We start from the raw sequence: 15016 nt of genomic DNA, 5'->3' as shown, positions 1-15016 counted from the left end.
TGTCGCAACAACAACAATGCTAACATTAGCACCTGTCGCCACAAAAACACTGCTAACATTAGCACCTGTCGACACAAAAACACTGCTAGCATTAGCACCTGTCGCCAAAGAAACACTGCTAACATTAGCACCTGTCGAAACAGAAACACAGCTAACATTAGCACCTCTCGCCACAGTTACCGATGAACGGGATGTATGCAGGAGGAGTGGAGAAGTTCCTGAAGAAGTCACTGGCGGCACTACAGCTCTCCTACGTTGACCTGTACCTGATACACCTTCCTGTAGGGGTCAAGGGTCAACATGACCTCGATATCTTGCCCAAGACTGATGATGGTCACATTGTGATCGATTGTGCTACTGACCTTATTGCTCTCTGGAAGGTAAGAGGTGGGTTAGTGTGGTAGGTGGGTGGGTTGATGTAGTAGGTGGGTGTGTTAGTGTAGTAGGTGGGTGGGTTAGTGTAGTAGGTGGGTGTGTTAGTGTAGTAGGTGGGTGGGTTAGTGTAATAGGTAGGTGGGTTAATGTAGTAGGTGGGTGTGTTAGTGTAGTAGGTGGGTGTGTTCGTGTAGTAGGTGGGTGGGTTAATGTAGTAGGTGGGTGTGTTAGTGTAGTAGGTGGGTGGGTTAGTGTAATAGATGGGTGGGTTAGTATGTAGTAGGTGGGTGGTTTAATGCAGTAAGTGGGTGGGTTAACGTAGTAGGTGGGTGGATTAATGAAATAGGTGGGTGTGGTAGCGTAGTAGGTGGGTGGGTTAATGAAGTAGGTGGGTGGGTAAATGTAGTAGGTGGGTGTGTTAGTGTAGTAGGTGGGGGGGTAAATGTAGTAGGTGGGTGTGTTAGTGTAGTAGGTGGGTAGGTTAATGTAGTAGGTGGGTGGGTTAATGTAGTAATTGGGTGGGTTAATGTAGTAGATGGGTGTGTTAGTGTAGTAGGTGGGTGTGTTAGTGTAGTAGGTGTGGATTAATGTAGTAGGTGGGTGGATTAATGTAGTAGGTGGGTGTCTTAGTGCAGTAGGTGGGTGGGTTAATGTAGTAGGTGGGTGGGTTAATGTAGTAGGTGGGTGGGTTAGTGTAGTAGGTGGGTGGGTTAATGTAATATGTGGGTGGGTTAATGTAGTAGGTGGGTGGGTTAATGTAGTAGGTGGGTTGGTTTATGTAATAGGTGGGTGGGTTAATGTAGTAGGTGGGAGGGATAATGTAGTAGGTGGGTGGGTTAGTGTTGTAGGTGGGTGGGCTAATGTAGAGGGTGGGTGGGTTAATGTAGTAGGTGGGTGGGTTAGTGTAGTAGGTGGGTGGGTTAACGTAGTAGGTGGGTGGGTTAATATAGTAGGTGGGTGGGTTAATGCAGTAGGTGGGTGGGTTAGTGTAGTAGGTGGGTGGGTTAATGTAGTAGGTGGGTGTGTTAGTGTAGTAGGTGGGTGGTGTTAATGTAGTAGGTGGGTGGGTTAATGTAGTAGGTGGGTAGGTTAATGTAGTAGGTGGGTGTGTTAGTGCAGTAGGTGGGTGTGTTAGTGCAGTAGGTGCGTGGTTTAATGTAGTAGGTGGATGAGTTAATGCAGTAGGTGGGTGTGTTAGTGTAGTAAGTGGGGAGGTTAATGTAGTAGGTGGGTGGGTTAATTTAATAATTGGGTAGGCTAATGTAGTAGGTGGGTGTTTTAGTGTAGTAGGTGGGTGGGTTAATGTAGTAGGTGGGTGGATTAATGTAGTAGGTGGGTGTGTTAGTGTAGTAGGTGTGTGGGTTAATGTAGTAGGTGGGTGTGTTAGTGTAGTAGGTGGGTGGGTTAGTGTAGTAGGTGGGTGTGTTAGTGTAGTAGGTGGGTGGGTTAGTGTAATAGGTGGGTGGGTTAATGTAGTAGGTGGGTGTGTTAGTGTAGTAGGTGGGTGTGTTCGTGTAGTAGGTGGGTGGGTTAATGTAGTAGGTGGGTGCGTTAGTGAATTAGGTGGGTGGGTTAGTGTAATAGGCGGGTGGGTTAGTATGTAGTAGGTGGGTGGTTTAATGTAGTAAGTGGGTGGGTTAATGTAGTAGGTGGGTGGATTAATGAAATAGGTGGGTGTGGTAGCGTAGTAGGTGGGTGGGTTAATGTAGTAGGTGGGTGGATTAATATAGTAAGTGGGTGTGTTAGTGTAGTAGGTGGATGGGTTAATGAAGTAGGTGGGTGGGTTAGTGTAGTAGGTGGGTGGGTTAATGTAGTAGGTGGGTGGGTTAATGTAGTAGGTGGGTGTGTTAGTGTAGTAGGTGGGCGGGTTAATGTAGTAGGTGGGTGGGTTTAATGTAGCAGGTGGGTGTGTTAGTGTAGTAGGTGGGTGGGTTAATGTAGTAGGTGGGTGGGTAAATGTAGTAGGTGGGTGTGTTAGTGTAGTAGGTGGGTAGGTTAATGTAGTAGGTGGGTGGGTTAATGTAGTAATTGGGTGGGTTAATGTAGTAGGTGGGTGTGTTAGTGTGGTAGGTGGGTGTGTTAGTGTAGTAGGTGGGTGGATTAATGTAGTTGGTGGGTGGATTAATGTAGTAGGTGGGTGTGTTAGTGCAGTAGGTGGGTGGGTTAATGTAGTAGGTGGGTGGGTTAATGTAGAAGGTGGGTGGGTTAGTGTAGTAGGTGGGTGGGTTAATGTAGTATGTGGGTGGGTTAATGTAGTATGTGGGTGGGTTAATGTAGTAGGTGGGTGGGTTAACGTGGTAGGTGGGTTGGTTTATGTAATAAGTGGGTGGGTTAATGTAGTAGGTGGGTGGGATATTGTAGTAGGTGGGTGGGTTAGTGTTGTAGGTGGGTGGGCTAATGTAGTGGGTGGGTGGGTTAATGTAGTAGGTGGGTGGGTTAATGTAGTAGGTGGGTGGGTTAACGTAGTATGTGGGTGGGTTAATGTAGTAGGTGGGTAGGTTAATGTAGTAGGTGGGTGTGTTAGTGTAGTAGGTGGGTGGTGTTAATGTAGTAGGTGGGTGGGTTAATGTAGTAGGTGGGTTGGTTAATGTAGTAGGTGGGTGTGTTAGTGTAGTAGGTGGGTGTGTTAGTGTAGTAGGTGCGTGGTTTAATGTAGTAGGTGGGTGAGTTAATGTAGTAGGTGGGTGTGTTAGTGTAGTAGGTGGGGAGGTTAATGTAGTAGGTGGGTGGGTTAATTTAACAATTGGGTAGGCTAATGTAGTAGGTGGGTGTTTTAGTGTAGTAGGTGGGTGGGTTAATGTAGTAGGTGGGTAGATTAATGTAGCAGGTGGGTGTGTTAGTGTAGTAGGTGTGTGGGTTAATGTAGTAGGTGGGTGGGTTAGTGTAGTAGGTGGGTGGGTTAATGTAGTAGGTGGGTGGGTTAATGTAGTAGGTGGGTGGGTTAGTGTAGTAGGTGGGTGGGTTAATGTAATAGGTGGGTGGGTTAGTGTAGTAGGTGGGTGGGTTAATGTAGTAGGTGGGTGGGTTAATGTAGTAGGTGGGTGGGTTAATGTAGTAGGTGGGTGGTTTAATGTAGTAGGTGGGTGGGTTAGTGTAGTAGGTGGGTGGGTTAATGTAGTAGGTGGGTGGGTTAATGTAGTAGGTGGGTGGGTTAATGTAGTAGGTGGGTGGGTTAATGTAGTAGGTGGGTGGGTTAGTGTAGTAGGTGGGTGGGTTAATGTAGTAGGTGGGTGGGTTAATGTAGTAGGTGGGTGGGATAATGTAGTAGGTGTCTGGGTTTATGTAGTAGGTGGGTGTGTTAGTGTAATAGGTGGGTGGGTCAGTGTAACAGGTGGGTGGGTTAGTGTAGTAGGTGGGTGGGTTAATGAAGTAGGTGGGTGGGTTAGTGTAGTAGGTGGGTAGATTAATGTAGCAGGTGGGTGTGTTAGTGTAGTAGGTGTGTGGGTTAATGTAGTAGGTGGGTGGGTTAGTGTAGTAGGTGGGTTAGTGTAGTGTAGTAAGTGGATGTAGTAGGTGGCGGGTTAGTGTGGTAGGTGGGTGGGTTAATGTAGTAGGTGTGTGGGTTAGTGTAATAGGTGGGTGGGTTTGTGTAGTAGGTGGGTGCGTTAGTGTAATAGGTGGGCGGGTTAGTGTAAAAGGTGGGTGGGTTAGTGTAGTAGTTGGGGGGTTAATGTAGTAGGTGGTTGGGTGAGTGTAGTAGGTGGATGTGTTAGTGTAATAGGTGGGTGGGTTAGTGTAATAGGTGGGTGGGAAAGTGTAGTTGGTGGATGGGTTAGTGTAATAGGTGGGTGGGCTAGATTAGTAGGTGGGTGGGTTAGTGTTGTAGGTGGGTTGGTTAGTGTAATAGGTGGGTGGGTTAGTGTAGTAGGTGTGTGTATTAGTGTAATAGGTGGGTGGGTTAGTGTAATAGGTGGGTGGGTTAGTGTAGTAGGTGTGTGTATTAGTGTAATAGGTGGGTGGGTTAGTGTAAAAGGTGGGTGGGTTAGTGTAGTAGGTGGGTGAGTTAATGTAGTAGGTAGTGGGGTTAGTGTAGTAGGTGGGTGGGTTAGTGTAGTAGGTGCGTGGGTTAGTGTGGTTAGATAGGTTGGTTAGTGTAGTAAGCAGGTGGGTTAGTGTAATAGGTGGGTGCGTTAGTGCGGTAGGTGTGTGAGTTAGTGTAGTGAGTGGGTTAGTGCAATAGGTGGGTGGGTTAGTGTAATAGGTGGGTGGGTTAGTGTAGTAGGTGGGTTAGTGTAATGGGTGGGTGTGTTAGTGTAATGGGTGGGTGTGTTAGTGTAATAAGCGGGTGGGTTAGTATAATAGGTGGGTGGGTAAGTGTAGCAGGTGGGTGGGTTAATGTAGTAGGTGGGTGGATTAGTGTAGTAGGTGGGTATGTTAGTGTGGTAGGTGGGTGGGTTAGTGTAGTAGGTGGGTGGGTTAATGTAGTAGGTGGGTGAGTTAGTGTAGCAGGTGGATGTGTTAGTGTAATAGGTGGGTTGGAAAGTGTAATAGGTGGGTGGGTTAGTGTAATAGGTGGGTGGGTTAGTGCAGTAGGTGGTGGGTTAGTGTGGTAGGTGGGTTGGTTAGCGTAGTAGGCGGGTGGGTTAGTGTAATAGGTTGGTGTGTTAGTGTGGTAGGTGGGTGGGTTAGTGTAGTAGGTTGGTGGGTCAGTGTAATAGTTGGGTGGGTTAGTGTAGTAGGTGGGTGTGTTAGTGTAATAGGTGGGTGGGTTAGTGTAAAAGGTGGGTGGGTTAGTGTAGTAGGTGGGTGGGTTAATGTAGTAGGTGGGTGGGTTAGTGTAGTAGGTGGGTGTGTTAGTGTAATAGGTGGGTGGGTTAGTGTAAAAGGTGGGTGGGTTAGTGTAGTAGGTGGGTGGTTTAATGTAGTAGGTGGGTGGGTTAGTGTAGTAGGTGGGTGGGTTAGTGTAGTAGGTGGGTGGGTTAGTGTGGTAGGTAGGTTGGTTACTGTAGTAGGCGGATGGGTTAGTATAATAGGTGGGTGTGTTAGTGTGGTAGGTGGGTGAGTAAGTGTAGTAGGTGAGTGGGTTAGTGTAATAAGTGGGTAGGTTAGTGTAATAGGTGGGTGGGTTAGTGTAGTAGGTGGGTGGGTTAATGTAGTAGGTGGGTGGGTTAGTGTAGTAGGTGGGTGGGTTAATGTAGTAGGTGGGTGGGTTAGTGTGGTGGGTGGGTGGGTTAATGTAGTATGTGGGTTGGTTAGTGTAGTAGGTGGGTGGGTTAGTCTAATAGGTGGGTGTGTTAGTGTGGTAGGTAGGTGGGTTAGTGTAGTAGGTGGGTGGGTTAGTGTAATAGGTGGGTGGGTTAGTGTAGTAGGTGGGTGGGCTAGTTAAATAGGTGGGTGGGTTAGTGTAGTATGTGGGTTTGTTAGTGTGGGAGGTGGGTTGGTTAGTGAAGTAGATGAGTTTGTTAGTGTAATAGGTGGGTGGGTGAGTGTGGTAGGTGGGTAGGTTAGTGTGGAAGGTGGGTGGGTTAGTGTGGTAGGTGGGTGGGTTAGTGTAGTACGTGGATGGGCTAGTGTAGTATTTCGATAGGTTAGTATAGTAAGTGGGTAGGTTAGTGTGGTAGGTGGGTGGGTTAGTGTTCTAGGTGGGTGGGTTCATGTGGTAGGTGGATGGGTTAGTGTAGTACGTGGGTGTGTTAGTGTAATAGGTGGGTGGGTGAGTGTGGTAGGTGGGAAGGTTAGTGTGGTAGGTGGGTGGGTTAGTGTAATAGGCGGGTGGGTTAGCGTAATAGTTGGGTGTGTTAGTGTGGTAGGTGGGTGGGTTAGTGTAGTAGGTGGGTTTGTTAGTGTAATATGTGGGTGGGTTAGTGTAATAGGTGGGTGGGTTAGTGTAGTAGGTGGATGTGTTAGCGTAGTAGGTAGGTGGGTTAGTGTAGTAGGTGAGTAGGTTAGTGTAGTAGGTGGGTAGGGTAGTGTAGTAGGTGGGTAGGTTAGTGTGGTAATTGGGTGGGTTAGTGTGGCATGTGAGTGGGTTAGAGTAGTAAGTGGATGGGTTAGTGCATATTTCAGTAGGTCAGTGGGTTGGTTCAGTGGGTGGATTGGTTGGTTCAGTGGGTTACTTCAGTGAGTTGGTGGGTTATTGCAGAGTGGTGGACAGGTTAGTGTATGAGTGGCTTACACAAGCATGTTGGGGAATTTTATTATCATATGGGTAGGTCAGTGAAGAGGGTGGGTGGGCTAGCTGATTGGCTGTGTGGCTTAGTGGAATGAGTGGGTTGGGTAGAATGGAGAGGTTTTAGGAGATAGATTCACTCTCAGGAAGGTTTATAAGCTTCAGATACTGTACTGACTTATGTACACTGGATGCACGTGGGACTGACCACCCTGGGTGTCCTCGCAGGAGATGGAGCAGATGGTGGACGCGGGTCTTACCAAGTCTATCGGCGTCTCAAACTTCTCCATCAAGCAGATAAGGAGACTTTGCGCCATCGCCAGAATCCCGCCAGCTGTCCAGCAGGTAGGTTTAGAAAGGCATGATCCAGCTGTTCAGCAGGTGGGTCTGGCATGGTATATCCAGCTGTCCAGCAAGTAGGTCTAGCATGGCATGAGCCAGCTGTCCAGCAGGTGGGTCTAGCATGGTATGATCCAGCTGTCCAGCAGGTGGGTCTAGCATGGTATGATCCAGCTGTCCAGCAGGTGGGTCTAGCATGGTATGATCCAGCTGTCCAGCAGGTGGGTCTAGCATTGTATGATCCAGCTTCACTCACCTAGTTGTACTCAGGGGTCGAGTCTCAGCCCCTGGCCCCGTCTCCCTACTGGCTGCTACAGGGATTCACTCTTCCCCAGCTGCTTGATCCCTATCATACCTATCTTAAAGCTATGTGTGAATTCCTCTTTTACCACTTCGTATGTCATTCCACTTCCTGACCTCTCTAAGGCTAAAGAAGTATTTCCCACATCCCTATGACTCATCTGAGCTTTTAACTTCCAGTTGTGACCTCGTGTACCTGAGATTCGCCTCTCAAATAGACTCGTCCTCTTCACCTCGTCAATTCCTCTCGGTATTTTGTATCTCGTAATCTTGTCACTTATGGTCCTTCTGTCCTTTATTGTCGTTAGGTTTACAGTCTCTAGCCTCTCCTCATAGCTCATACCCCTCAGCTCTGGGACTAATTTCGTTGCAAATCTTTGCATTTCCCCTATCTTCTTTACACACCTTATCAGATGCGGGTTGCATACTGGCGCTGCATACTCCAAGATGGACCGGACATATGCTGGGTATAGGGTCGTCAATGACTACTTGTTGAGATTCTTAAAAGTTACTCTTAAATCTGTCAGCCTTGCGTTTGCTGCAGTGGTTATCTTGTTGTGTGCCTCGGGTACTATGCTTGTGACTAGGCTCACTCCGAGGTCCTTCTCTTTCGGGAAGGTTTGCAGCCTTTGTCCCCCTGATCCTGAACTCTCCGCTCGTCTTTGCTCTACCCTAATTTTCATAATTTTACAGTTGCAGGGGGTAAATTGTAATAGACACTTGCCAGACTAATCCTGTAGCCTTTGTAGGTCTATTTGTAGTCTTTCCTGGTCTACTCCTGTTTGTATTTTCCTCATTAGTTTCACATCAGCTGCGAGCAGGGGCACCTCCGACTTGATTTCTCATGACATGTCGTTTACGTATACAAGAAACAGTAATAGTTCGAATACTGACCCTTTTGGAATGTCACTCGTTACTCTCGCTCATTTCGACATCTGGACAATAATTCGTAATTTCTTTCATGTTAAGTATTCCTTGATTCTGTTACTCCTGTCTGCTCCTTTAGCTTTTGTCTCGATTTCTTGTCGAGTACTGTATCAACGCCTTCTTTCAGCCCAGCAATATTCAGTGCACCCATCCCTCTCTCTCTTCTGCCTACCTCTCGTTATTTTGTCAAAGAACTCTAGCAGATTTGTGAGACAGGATTTACTGCAGAGTATGAATCTTCTCCTTTCCGGGTGCTCCACTACTCTTCTCCTGATAATCTTCTCCATGCCCTTACATATTATGCATGTTAGTAACACTGGCATGTAGTTCAATGCCACCTGTCTGTCCCTTTTTTTAATGCTGGGACTACACTCGCTATTTTCCAGACCTCAGGTAGCTGCTCTATCTCAAGTAGCTTGTTGAAGATCGCTGCTAGTGCTGCACAGTTCCCAGTGACTCAGCTGTGAAGCAAGTTTTTTTTTCGTATTTAATACAATAATCTGTGCATTCACACGAACAGGGTTGTTAATTCAGTGAAGATCACAATGCTTTATATAATCACTTGATTTTAGTAATTCTTCAGGTAGACAATTGATCCACATTCTTCACCGCATTTATCCCTTTGATGAAGATATCTTCACCAAAGGGATAAATTGTCTGGTATCCAGACAATCTGCTTCTTGAAGATCTAATTCAAGTTTTCTGAGACGATCTTACCCTTCTTACTAGTAGATCTGTGCCTTCAAGTTTCCTAAGAACATCCCACGATAGTAATTGGCAGATCCTTGCCTTAAAAGACCTCCACCGCCATTCTCAGTTTTTCCAAATATATTTCCAATCTACCAATCTGTGTTTAGCTGCACGTGTGACACTCCATTGGGTAAACCTTTGTTTTCCATCGTAGGTATGTGTCGCAGGTTGACCCTGACAATGTATATGCTGCAGGTAGAGCCTGACACTGTGTGTATTGCAGGTTGAGCTTCATGTGCACTTTCAGCAGCGGAAGATGCAGGAGTTCTGCAGAAACAACAACATCGTCATCACTGCCTACGGTCCACTAGGCTCCCCAGGTAGAAGCACGTAAGCACTCAACAAGGTCTCTCTCTCACGGTCTCTTAACTGAAGTCAGTAAAATTTTGCCACGTGATGACATTAATATTGAATATATGCACGCTGACTGTGTACACAGACCATGTGTATGGAGGTTATATGTAATAATTACTAAGTGTACACACACTGTTTGTATATAGACTTGCTGTAAACAGGCTATGCCCGGAGACTATTTATACTGTTTAGACTGTGTATGCAAGCTGACAGAAAACAGACAGAAAGACACAGTTAGTAGACACATACAGGGGGACAGAAAGATTCACTGATACATATACAGATGATAAGGCAGTGTTCATCATCAGAGCAGACACGGTACCACGGCTGCTGGATGACCCGGTGGTGCGGCTGGTTGCTGATAGACATGGGGTAACCACCGCTCAGGTCCTCATCCGCTTCCTCATCCAGCAAGGCATTATCACCATCCCCAAATCTACCAACCCTCAGCGCATCAAGACCAACGGAGAGGTGAGAACACACACACACAACAGTGGTCAGTTCTATAAGGTCAGTGTTGAAGGAGGAATTTCTATTTCTCAAGAAGGTAAATAAGAAACTGAAAATTCACCTGGATAAGTGAGGAGCAAATTGGCAGCCATTACAAGTGGGAATTAGTTTCCAGTAAAAAAGAAACATCAAAATGAAAGTAGAAAATCGCTTCTCTGTTCTCAAGGACGAATGTACTTCATCGGTCAGTGAGGATTAAGGTACCAATAACTAATAAAGATAAGAATATCATTGTGGTCAGTGACTCACAGGTAAAATATATTGACCGTGCTTTCTGTAACAGGAAGGTGAGATAGTGTTTCCCTGGACCTGGTGTTGGCAACATAGTCAACAGGTTGGTTAGCATCATGTCATGTAATGGGAATAAGCCCATTATCTGCCTTGGTGCTGGTGGAAATGATATTGGGAAGGGCAGGAAACAGGAGCTCTAGATAAGTACAGGACAGCCATAGGTTTAATTAGGTCTAAGGTCCAGGTCATAAGTAGCATCTTGCCTAGAAGAGGGATGTGCAATGAATGAGTGTCTAAGGCAATTGTTGGCTAGACAGGTACTGCAGAGAACTTGTAAATTCCATTCATTGACAAATGGGACAATTTCTATGGCAAACATAGGGCAAGGGTGGTAGTGTTAGCCAGCTCTGTCGAGGGGGCAGTTGCTGAATTATCTAGGACTTTAAACTGGCAGAAGAAATTCAAATTCAAATTCAAATTCAAAGTTTATTCTCTATAAGGATTACAATGCTGAGTTTACAGAAATTTGGTTATTGTGTGGTTTACATGTAGTAAAATAGTGATTATAGAGTGTACCACTAGAACGCTTAGCATGGCTAGGCATTTCGGGCAGACTTAGTTTTATTCTTAATTGTAAAATATTACAAATTATGAGGTAAGTTGGTATTATGGCTAAGTGACTAAATACTAGTTTGTGAGTTTAGCAATGTGAATGCTTTTGTTTTGGCACAGTACATAGTTTCAGTATTGGAGTATCACAGGATTCATTATTTTAAGATTGAGATTAATATTTCTGTTTATGGTCAAATGAGTGAGTGAGTGTAAGTGTGAACCACCAGGTGGTATTCGTGTAGTTAGTTGATGGGGTGTATCAGGGAGATAAGATGTTTTCTAATGGTAGTTTTGAAGGCGATGAATGTGTCTGCAGTTCTAGAGTTATCAGGTAGGGTATTCCAGATTTTAGGGCCTTTGACATACATTGAATTTTTGTAAAGGTTTAGTCGGACACGGGGAATGTCGTAGAGATGTTTGTGTCTGGTGTTATGCCTGTGGGTTCTGTCACAACTATCAAGAAAGCGCTTTAGGTCAAGGTTGATATTAGAGTTTAAGGCCCTGTAGATGTAGATTGCACAGTAGTAAGTGTGGATGTACTGAACTGGGAGTAAGTTTAGGTCTATGAAGAGTGGGGGGGTGTGTTGCCAGGGATGGGATTTAGTGATTATTCTTACTGCAGCTTTTTGTTGGGTTATTATTGGCTTTAGGTGTGTTGCTGCAGTTGATCCCCAAGCACAAATAGCATAGGTGAGGTATGGATAAATAAGTGAGTGGTATAGTGTGAGAAGGGCATTTTGCGGCACGTAGTATCGTATCTTGAAGAGGATCCCAACCGTTTTGGATACTTTTTTGGTTATATGCTGGATATGGGTGCTGAAATTCAGGTTGTTGTCAAGGTATAAGCCTAGGAATTTGCCCCCATTATTTCTGGTAATTAGAGTGTTGTCAATCTTAATGTTAATTTGTGCATCTCCTGCTCTGCTACCAAACATAATATAGTAGGTTTTGTCAGTGTTAAGCGTAAGTTTATTGGCTGTCATCCAAGTCGATATTTTGATCAGCTCCTCATTCACAATGGTGTTGAGGGTGGCAAGATTAGGGTGAGAGATGACATAAGTCGTGTCGTCAGCAAAGAGAATGGGTTTCAGGTGTTGGGATACGTTTGGAAGGTCATTGATGTATATGAGGAAGAGCAGGGGACCAAGGACACTTCCCTGCGGAACTCCAGTATCAAGTGGCCGTGTTGCTGATGCTGTGTCTTTAATGGTGACATACTGATACCTATTAGTAATGTAAGATTTGAAATAAGCAAGCGCATGGCCTCTTATACCGTAATGATCAAGTTTGTGGAGTAGGATGTCGTGGTCTACTGTGTCAAAAGCTTTTCTTAGGTCAATAAAAATTCCTAGTGGATATTCCTTATTTTCCAATGCTGTGTAAAGCAGATCTAGCATTTTTATGATTGCATCATTAGTGCTTTTATTTTTCCTGAATCCAAATTGGCAGGCGTTGAGTATGTTTTGAGCCGTTATAAATGAATACAGTCTCCTGTGCACGAGTTTCTCAAAGATTTTGGATAGCAATTGTAAGTTAGATATTGGCCTATAGTTGTTTAAGTCTGTAGGGTCACCACCTTTATGTATTGGTGTAACCCTTGCCATCTTGAGTAGTTTCGGGAAGGTGCTAGTCTCTAGTGACTTGTTAAAAAGTAATGAAATAGCATGCGAAAGGACATGGGCCGCTCGCTTGTACAGTAATGGTGGGACATGAGACAGATTCCCCGAGTTATTTTTAAGTGACTTTATAATCTCGGTGACTTCCGTGGGCTCAGTTGGTGCAAGATAGAAGGAATTAGGGAAATTCCCATCTAGGTAGTCCCCGGCATGGGCATTGGTATGTGGGATTTTACTGGCGAGATTAGATCCTATGTTTGAGAAGAAGTCGTTTATCTTGTTAGCTGTGTCAGTGGAAAAGAGGTATGGGTGCGTGTTGGAAACAAATAGGTTACAGTACAAGGGATGAAATGGACAAAAATGCCAGGATAAATCAGGATATGTTCAAAAGGCATTGTTTATCATAACAAAAATTACCATAAATAGATAAACAATAGATTAAAACATCTTACAGGTCAAATGAGCGGCATTTACAGGCGAATCAATGGGGAAAGGGGCACTTACGAAATTAATATATTTAATTAAGAGAGAAATATAAAAAGGAATAAGAAAAACCAAGAGAAATTAAAAAGTTAGTAGCAAGGAATTCGAAGATTAATTCAAAAGGTTTCTTTCAGATTAGGAACAATATAGGCCCACTTAAAAGTTGATAAATTAGACACATGTGCAACTCTTGGGTATCTTTATTGAGGAAACGTTTCGCCACACAGTGGCTTCATCAGTCCATATGTAGGAGAAACTTGAAGAACAGGAGGAGAATGAGGTAATCAGTCCCTCAACCTTGAGTCGATGTGTTCAGTCCATCTATCTTGAATAGATTGATGGACTGAACACATCGACTCAAGGTTGAGGGACTGATTACCTCATTCTCCTCCTGTTCTTCAAGTTTCTCCTACATATGGACTGATGAAGCCACTGTGTGGCGAAACGTTTCCTCAATAAAGATACCCAAGAGTTGCACATGTGTCTAATTTATCAACTTGTCGGTTCTCTGAACCATTCATCCACTTAAAAGTTGTTTAGCCCTTGTGGCTTAGCGCTTCTTTTTGATTACAATAATACTTAAAAGTTGTTCTGGCCAGCTTACAACGTCAGTGATAATGAAATATGTACAATCTTGAACACTTATTTCCTCTCAGTTTTTAGGCAGGAAGATACTAGATACTATTTTTTCACTAAGGTATTTGAGGAGGTAGATCATGATAATGAATATGATATTGTGTAACTGGACTTCAGTAACGCTTCTGATAGAGTTCCACACCTGAGATTGTTGAGGAAAGCAGAGGCACTCGGAACAGGAGTAGATTTTTTTGTTTTCATGGCTAGAGGTGTGGTTGACAGATAAGCAACAGAGTTTGTATAAATGAGAAACCAGAGCGGGGACGTGTCGCAAACGATTTTCCACATGGTCAGTGTTGGATCCTTTGCTCACAATATACATAAATGACATAGATAAAGAAATAAATAGCAACATATGCAAGTTCGCTGATGACACCAAAATAGGCCGTCGAATTAATTTTGACGAGGACACTAGAGCGCTGCAGGAACCTCTGAATGGACAGATGTAATGGTCGGAGAAGTAGCTGATGCAGTTTACTAGACAAATGCAAAGTTCTAAGCCTTTGAATAAAAAATAACCATGGCACATATAAACTAAAAAATGTAGATCTTAACACACACAAACAAGGTTTCTGTTCACACCTGTCTTTCAGAACTACCTGCAGGTGTTATGCACACATACGTAACAAATTTCCTTCGGCAGGTGTGGAACTTCAGCCTGACGGAGGTGGAGATGGAGGCCTTGAAGTCCATAGACAAGGGGGAGGCTGGTCGCTCCTTTACCTTCGCTAGCTTCCCCGGGTGAGCTAACTTTCTCTGTTTTTTCCATAGATTTTGCTAATTTTATTTCTCACAATTTATTCCTTGATTTTTGCCTAGACACACTTCGAGTGTACGTTATCATGGTCATAATTATATTCGTAATCACCGTCATCAATCACCGTCATCATGTCACCATCATAATCGATCATCATCATCTTCTCATCCATTTCTCACAAATGTTTATATTTTGGTTGCAGATTGGATGAACATCCTGAATTTCCTCTTTAAAGTTCAGCTGCCTGCCACTACCTCCATTATTACTACCACCATCACTCCTATCAGCATTATCGCAGCTGCCACCACCACCATCGACACACTACCACCATCGGCGTAAAACCACTACCACAACAACCATCAACTAACCACTATCACAGTCTTATGAACCGGTCCCAGGCCAACCTGAGCAAACTCTTCAAGTTAAGCACACTTAGGATGGTCAGTGACTGGATGTGAGACCTGGTTCTGGTTCACGACCGAAGAAAGAGTTTGATCCGCAGGGAGGGTGGGCAGCGAGGGCATGTTGCCGCTGCTCTCCTATCACTAGGTTTACCATATTTCCTTTGACTCAAACAGGAACATTTTTAAGAATTTGAAAAAAATAAATCACGTATACGTGAACTATAAAGTAGATATATTTTCTTTAGGGCAAACAAATGAGGGTTAAAATGTACCAGTTTCTTAATTAATGACTACAAACTGAGAAAGAACATAATGACTACAAACTAATTAATGACTACAAACTGAGAAAGAACATAATGACTACAAACTAATTAATGACTACAAACTGAGAAAGAACATAATGACTACAAACTAATTAATGACTACAAACTGAGAAAGAACATAATGACTACAAACTAATTAATGACTACAAACTGAGAAAGAACATAATGACTACAAACTAATTAATGACTACAAACTGAGAAAGAACATAATGACTACAAACTAATTAATGACTACAAACTGAGAAAGAACATAATGACTACAAACTAATTAATGACTACAAACTGAGAAA

The 15016-nt window shown here is 44.1% G+C and overlaps 1 protein-coding gene across 1 annotated transcript in view; it reads left to right on the top strand.

Moving 5' to 3' along the window:
- LOC128686949 (1,5-anhydro-D-fructose reductase) overlaps positions 1-14808 on the top strand; it is an 89961-nt gene extending 75153 nt beyond the window's left edge. The window contains exons 4-9 of the mRNA XM_070087439.1: positions 177-380; positions 6713-6829; positions 9024-9130; positions 9463-9625; positions 13886-13983; positions 14202-14808. Of these exons, the coding sequence (XP_069943540.1) occupies positions 177-380; positions 6713-6829; positions 9024-9130; positions 9463-9625; positions 13886-13983; positions 14202-14232 (720 nt within the window). The 3' untranslated portion in view covers positions 14233-14808. The remainder of the gene's footprint in view (positions 1-176; positions 381-6712; positions 6830-9023; positions 9131-9462; positions 9626-13885; positions 13984-14201) is intronic.
- Positions 14809-15016: the final 208 nt, after the last annotated feature.

This window comes from Cherax quadricarinatus, chromosome 2 (genome assembly GCF_038502225.1).
Source record: "Cherax quadricarinatus isolate ZL_2023a chromosome 2, ASM3850222v1, whole genome shotgun sequence".
Lineage (NCBI taxonomy): Eukaryota > Metazoa > Arthropoda > Malacostraca > Decapoda > Parastacidae > Cherax > Cherax quadricarinatus.
Note: the sequence above shows the minus strand (reverse complement) of the source record. Positions and strands in the feature narration are given on the sequence as shown.